This window comes from Triticum aestivum, chromosome 2D, assembly GCF_018294505.1.
Source record: "Triticum aestivum cultivar Chinese Spring chromosome 2D, IWGSC CS RefSeq v2.1, whole genome shotgun sequence".
Taxonomy (NCBI): Eukaryota; Viridiplantae; Streptophyta; class Magnoliopsida; order Poales; family Poaceae; genus Triticum; species Triticum aestivum.
The window spans coordinates 394,752,745-394,759,914 of record NC_057799.1 but is presented as its reverse complement, the minus strand read 5'-3'; the positions used below and the strand labels follow the sequence as shown (position 1 = coordinate 394,759,914).

At 50.1% G+C, this 7,170-nt stretch overlaps 1 protein-coding gene across 1 annotated transcript; it reads right to left on the bottom strand.

Moving 5' to 3' along the window:
* Window positions 1–1,441: 1,441 nt before the first annotated feature.
* Window positions 1,442–4,235, bottom strand: LOC123053375 (serine/threonine-protein kinase-like protein CCR4). Its single transcript, XM_044476840.1, has one exon. It carries the CDS (start codon window positions 4,176–4,178, stop codon window positions 1,788–1,790), a length of 2,391 nt encoding a protein of 796 aa, XP_044332775.1. The 5' UTR covers window positions 4,179–4,235; the 3' UTR covers window positions 1,442–1,787.
* Window positions 4,236–7,170: the final 2,935 nt, after the last annotated feature.

Here is a 7,170-nt window from a genome sequence, read left to right as displayed (position 1 = left end):
TGTTCGGCTGTCTAGGTCCAAAAGGAAAGGAGGGAGATCCACTCGAAATCTCCATCTCCCACACGCAAATGAGCTACCAAAACCTGGCCACCGGCCGGATCTTTATCCTCACCTATCAAATCGGTAAATAAGACACAGCACGGAGCTTGCCCACGTGATGGATGGATGGATCGCTTGCCTTTCCTTGTGTCATTGCGTCGTGTGTGATGGACGGGTGGAGACGTGCACCATGAGGTGAGGTGTGATGGCCGGCCGGTCCGGTCCGTCAGGCGTTGGTTGGCGGCTACTTCCGTGGTGCTTCGCTGCCTAAAAGAAAGAAAATAATGCTATGGAATGGAAACGGGGAGGAGTTTGCTGAGGAGATGGCGAGGGAATGCACGGTTGGTACAACTCCACTATGCTGCTCGCCCTCGCCTCGCCAAGGAGTAGTGTAGTACTCCTACGAGAGAGACGCGCTGACTTGATCGTCGGTTAAATTGCTTGGATGGAAACGAAAGGCCTCTCAACAACAACTGCGCACCAACTGGTACAGTAGTGGTACTAGAATCACACCAGGTTGCAGTTTAACAAGTGTAGGATAGCGGAGGGGAACTTTTGGTCTATGGGGACATATGCATCCTATATGGAAAAAAAATTAGTAATTCAACAAAAAGTCAAAAATTCCTGAAAATATTTTTGAAATAAACTTGACCTTCTATCGTACTCGTGAGAAATAAAATCCACAAAAAAATATCCTTTTGACTTCTTTTCAAAAAAGACAAATTTTTGGCTAAAATAGTGTGAATAGTGACCTATAATAGCAAATAAATTTTGCCTTTTTTGCTGTGAGGTCAACTTTTGTTTTTTTTCATCGGCATTTATATATCAGTGCAAAAGTAAGTCAAGTGTTTTGTCAAAATAGTTCTTACATATTTTGACTTTTTATTAAAATATTAAAAAATCCCCATATAGGATGCATATACAACCAGAAACCAAAGTGTATTTTCCATAGGATAGCGTACTATTACATTTGTAGTACTGGCTGCAGGCCTGCAACTGCAAGGAATGCTCTCACATAATGAATGATTGGTATTTCTTTTGATACGAGTTTAAGGTGCGCTATGCAAACTTCCAACAGATGACAACACACCCACCGTCAAAATGGAATTTGCAAATCTCGCCAAAAAAAATTGGAATTTGCAGCTGACGTCTTATCTACTTAGTCAGTTTTGACATTGCAAAAATCCAACTGAGCCCAAGCTCATATGCTCCCTTTATGAACAATAAATTCAAATAAAATTTAAAAAAACTAGAATTTTTACACATGAAGATGAAAGACTCTTCTAGGTGCTTGCAAATTTGAGCTCATATGGTTTTTTTACCGAGCTCCTCGGATGTCATCTCGGTGCGAAAATTTGCAAACACCTAACAGAGTCGCTCACCTTTGGTGTGTATCTTTTTTAATTTTTTGAATCTGGTCGATATTATTGTGAGTTTACTGTTCACTCGGGTACTGATGCGAAACGCTGACATTGCACGTATAGCTATTTAATAACACTTGGAGCTCCAAAATAGTAGTAGCAAATTCTCAGACAACATAGGAATATATACATTTCTTTTCTTGCCATCCAATTAGGCAAAGCAAAAATGTTTTCACTAAATGATCTACTCTACACGCATATAACTACAAAGAGAATAGAGAAAAGTAAACAAACAAACAAAACCTCAAGAAACTCCATGTGTTCTTGCCACCGGGGGAGGCGAGGGACGAGCCATGCAATGCCTGATGGCATGCCATGCATGCCACGTCACATGGTGGTGGACCCATCGGTGCACGACCGCGACAGGGCCGCCTCGCCGCCGTCCGGGCTATCCTCGTGCTCCTCGCATGCCGCAACGGCCCGCTCGAGCACGCCGACCACCTCGCTCATGGAGGGCCGCTCGCGCCCGGGCAGCCGGACGCAGTCCGCGGCCAGGTACCCGACGTAGGCGACGGCCTCCATCTCCCCCGGCGTCGGCAGCGGAAGTCGGATGTCGAGCACCCGGTGCACGCGGTCCGACTCGATGTACGGCACGGCCATGTCCACCACGTTCCTCGGCGTGCCGCTCCCCTCGTACCTCTGTATCACCTTGCACCCGGACAGCAGCTCCAGCAGCAGCACCCCGAAGCTGTACACGTCGCTCTTGTCCGTCAGGTGCTGCAGCCGGTAGTACTCCGGGTCCATGTACCCCACCGTCCCGGCCGTCACGCACGGCTCCTCGCCGCCGGCATTGTCTCCGGTGCCCAGGTTCTTGAGCAGCGAGAGGCCGAAGTCGGACACCTTGGCGGACCAGGAGGCGTCGAGGAGGATGTTGGACGACTTGATGTCGCGGTGGATGATGGGCGGCACGGCGTAGGTGTGCAGGTACTCGATGCCGCGCGCCGCGCCGAGGGCGAGGCGGAGGCGGGACGGCCAGGAGGCGAGCGGCGGCGAGAGCGGGGCGGGGCGCTTGTGGAGGTGGTCGTGGAGGGTGCCGTTGTGCATGAACTCGTACACCAGGATGTGCTCGCCGCCGTCGGCGCAGAATCCCAGCAGCCGGACAAGGTTCTTGTGGTTCAGGCGGGAGAGCAGCGAGAGCTCTGAGACGAAGGCCGACTCGTGGTTGACGCGACGCGCCGCCGCAGCGGCGGCGGAGGATGAGGCGCCCGAGTCACGCCGCTCCGCGCGCTTGATGGCGACCTCGCGGCCGTCGGGGAGGGACGCGCGGTAGACGGCGCCGAAGCTGCCGGAGCCGATGCGGTGGGACGGCGAGAAGACGTCCGTGGCGGCCCGGAGCGCTGCCAGGGGGAACTGCTCCACCGTCGTGTTCGGGCCCTTGGAGAGCAGCATGCTGAGCCGCCGCGGCACGCGCGGCACCGGAGTTGTCATCGGCTCGGCGTGGATGCGCCCGGAGTCATGGGAGCAGCTGCTGCGGCTGCGGCTGCGCCGGCGCAGGCAGTAAGCGACCAAGAGCGCGCCGACGAGGACCACGAGTCCTGAACCAGCTCCAAAGCTTATCATTGCGATCACAAGATCGCTCGGCCGCCGCTTCTTCCTCGTGTGAGAGGTCGACGCCCGCGGGTTGGACGTAGGCGCCTGCGCATTCATGGGAGGAGTGTAGCCGCAGGGGTAGCAGATGGCCGCGCCACCGCTGTCACAGAGCATCGCGGAGCCTGACCAGACGCCGCACGGGCACGACCTTGCCGGCGCGCACGGCCCCGGCAGGACCTTGTCGAACACCTTCCTCACCCCGCCGGCAACATCTCCGCCCCAGCACACCAGCGAGTAGTCGGACATGAGCACCCCGCACACCACCTTCCCCCTCGCTTCCAGAGCGACGAACTGCTCCTGCGATATCTCCGGCGGCACAGCCGCATCCTCCTCCGGCCAGCAGGAGACCGTCCAGTTCCCCCACAGCACGCACGTGAGAGCGTCGCCCACCGCCACCGTGGACACAGCGCGAATCAGCTTCGGCGGCGCCGCGGCCGCAACAGCGGCCGCCTCTCCCCAGCACCCCAGCATGCCTCTGTGGTCCACCGCGCAGGCGTGCCTCTCACCGGCGGCGAGCAACATGTACCTGCCCCTCGGCTCCCGCCCCACCGCGTCCCCATTGCCATAGCACTTCAGCTCCCCTGTCCCGGCCACCAGCCCGCAGACGAACCCGCCGCCCACCGCCAGCGCCGAGAACCCCACCTCTTCCGGCACGGCCCCCCATTCCCACCTCCAGCACTTTATCCTCTTCTCCACTAGTCCGCACACGTACTCCCCGCCGCCGGCCACCGCAGACAGCGCCTCGCCCCTGTACACCCTCTTGGACGGTTCCTCGCCGTCGTTCAAGTCCCACCAGCGCATGGACACGGGCGGCGAGGAGATCGGGTCGACGGAGCAGAGGTACCCATCACCGGCGACGAGGGCGGAGAAGGGCGTGGTACTGCCGCCGCCATACCCGTACTTGCGGGGGCTAGCGGAGCGGTTGGTGACGCTGGCGCAGGAGAGCTGGTAGCCTGTGCCGTTGGACACGAGGCCGCAGGCGAGGTGGTGTGGGGAGGCGGTGTTGGTGCTGGCGGCGGCGATGGCGATGGTGGGAAGCGGGAAGGAGGAGGAGGAGGCAGCGAGGGGTGGGAGGGCGAGGAGGAGAGCGAGCAGGGTTAGAGGTGAGCGGGAAAAAATGGGAGACATTGGGTTGGGGGCGAGGTGGGGGATGGAGGAGGAGAAGGGGGGGAGATTGTGTAGACCATTGTCGCGTGGGGCGAGCGGGTGGAAGGAGAGCAGGAGAGGAGAGGAGAGAACGGGAGCGAGGGAAGGAAGGAGGTTTAAAGGTTGGTGTCCTTTTCATTGCCCTTTTTCTTTTTCTTTTTCTTATTTTAATAATATAGTCTTACACCCATATTGGTAATGGAAAACTGCTTGATTTTGGGGTTAAAATATAAACTGCTTCATTTTAATAATATAGTCTTACACCCATAATAGTTAAATCATGCTTGATTCACAGTTTGATCAGTTTTTTTTTCCTATTTCATATCCAGAATCCAGCTAATAATTGAGGAAATTACAATACATTATTTACTACTCCCTCTGTCCCATAATGTAAGACGTTTTTTGACACTACACTAGAGTCAAAAAAACGTCTTACATTACCTCCATCCTGATTTATTGCCAGTGACAAAATGTTAGTGCATGTCAACAAAAATTATATCGTTGGACTCATATTTAAACATAGTTTTCAATGATAATTTTTGGTGACATGCATGACATTTCGTCACTTAAATTTATGGTCAAAATTTGACACATATTACAATAAGGACCAATAAACCAAGATGGAGGTAGTAATAGTTATTTCTTCTCAGCGCACCTTTCTCCCTTCTTAGCGAGGAAGACAAATTCGTCGACGACGGGTGAAGATATATAGGGTTAGGTTAAGGTTCGATATCCACAGGGGTCACTCACCGGTGCTCAGGAATAGAAGTATAGCCAACGGAGGTGGATGACAAAATGGTAGTGCAACCATGGGTGACACCTAGAGTACCTTCAGTTGGGATGAGATTGAATAGGGAGAAAGATCGATACTGAGAAATTGAGAGGAGATGTATACGAGTGGTTATGGACATGACAATGTGATCAGTTGGATGGATGGAATGGTGGAAAGACTCAACATTCTGAAAAACACAATACAGTCAGAGCATGTTTAGGTCTAGGGTGTCAATTTGAAGAAATTGGCCAACACTAGCTAGTTAGATTATGATTCTAGAAAATTCTCACTGAATGTGTCCTTGGTGACCCCTTAACTTTAGTATGGTGATCCCTTAGCTTAGTATGGTGATCACATAATATGTCAACAACACAAAATACTTAGGAGTTAGAACTAGCGGGACAGCCACAACACATAGCCATTGTTTTTTGGGAGCATGTGGATACACGGTTACCCAGGGGTTTCTTTGGTCTTGTTCCATTTATAAGCAAACACCTACCAATTTCATGACCAATTTATAGAATAGGCAATCTCATATTCCCAAGAAAAATAGCATTTGAGCATTTAAGCCATTTTTCATCACCATGATCATTGTATTTTTCTTATTTTATTAATAAAGTCTTAGACCCATATTTGTAATGGAAAACTGTTAGATTTTGGGGTGCCTGTGGTTCTTTTTTAATGCTTGATTCACTGTATGATCGGGATTTTTTTTATTTCATATCCAGCTAATAATTGATGGAATTACAATACATGTATTAATAGTTACTATTTCTTCTCAGCCCGTCTTTGACGACAAATTCTTTGACGATGGGTGAAGATATATAGGGTTAGGTTAAGGTTTGATATCCAAAGGGGTTCATTCAACAGTGCCCAGGAATAGAAGAATAGCCAAAGGAGGTGGATGATAAAATTGTAGTGCAACTATGGGTGACAGCTAGAGTACTTTAATTGGGATGAGATTGAGTGAGGATGAAAAGTCGACACTGAGCATTGAGGAGGAGATGAAGGTGAGTGATCATGGACATGAAAATGTGATTGGTTAGATGGATGGAATGGTGGAAAGGAAGTTTTTTTCATTGATATAGAAAAGTATGTACAAATTCAAAACAAAAACAAACAAACCAGAAAATCTTCTTGTCTTTGGGCTCAACTGATTTTAGATAGACGCAGTACAGTCAGAGCATGTTTAGGTCTAGGGTGTCCACGTGAAGAAATTGGCCACCACTAGCTAGTTAGATTACGATTCAAGGAAATTCTCATTGAATGTGTTTTGGATGATCCCTTATATTAGCTTTAGTATGGTGATCGCATACTATGTTAAGAATACAAAAGACTTAGGAGTTAGGACTAGCAGGACAGCCACATCACATTACCATTGTTTTTTAGAGCAGACGGATACGCGGGTACCCAAGGGTTTCTTTGGTCATGTTCCCTTTATAAACAAGCACCTACCAATTTGTAGAATAGGCAATGCTGAGCCTCCCAAGAAAAATATTTGAGCATGTATGCCATATCTCATCACCATGATCATTGTATCTTGTTTTTTGGAAACAGAGGCAATTGAAGTGCCTCATTGATTAATTAAGGAGAAAAGAAATAGCAAGTTAATTAATGAAAAATCATGCAAAACCGGCATAGACAGACCACACATGTGAATTACTCACGAAGCATGAAGCCCCATGGTCGGTCAGACGATCAATCCGACAAGCATACCCAACGCAGAACGATCACAAATATCCACACTTGTACACCTCAATGAAACCCTTAACAAGGTCACCTGGACTAAAGATGACAAGCATCATCAAATCCACGGAGACAGACCAATCCACGAAGACGGCCCGGGATACCGAGGACCATCCATTAAGCAACAACAGGTGCCTTTTGTAAGGCGCCACTCCCCTTCCCTTTGCTCCAGAGAGTCTTCTTTGGCTTCTTCATTCTATCCTTTGTAGCATTCCCTGTCAGGAAGCAACCAATTGCCTTGCCAGATCCAGGGCTAGCCACCGCCAGGCAAGTGAGGAAGTCTCAAAGCTCTTCACAGAGAGAGTCTTGGAATAAGATGCCAGCTCACCTACCCCATTAACCTTATCACACACTGACACCACCTATCCTAAGGTCACATGCAAGTGAGTGCCAATAGCATCGCAACTTTCATGGTCCACAAAGGCGAGCGAACTATTGATCAGTTAGCCCGTATGT

Bases quoted from the DNA above. Each gene is read 5' to 3' on its own strand.
- LOC123053375 (XM_044476840.1), bottom strand. From the start codon at position 4,178: ATGTCTCCCATTTTTTCCCGCTCACCTCTAACCCTGCTCGCTCTCCTC.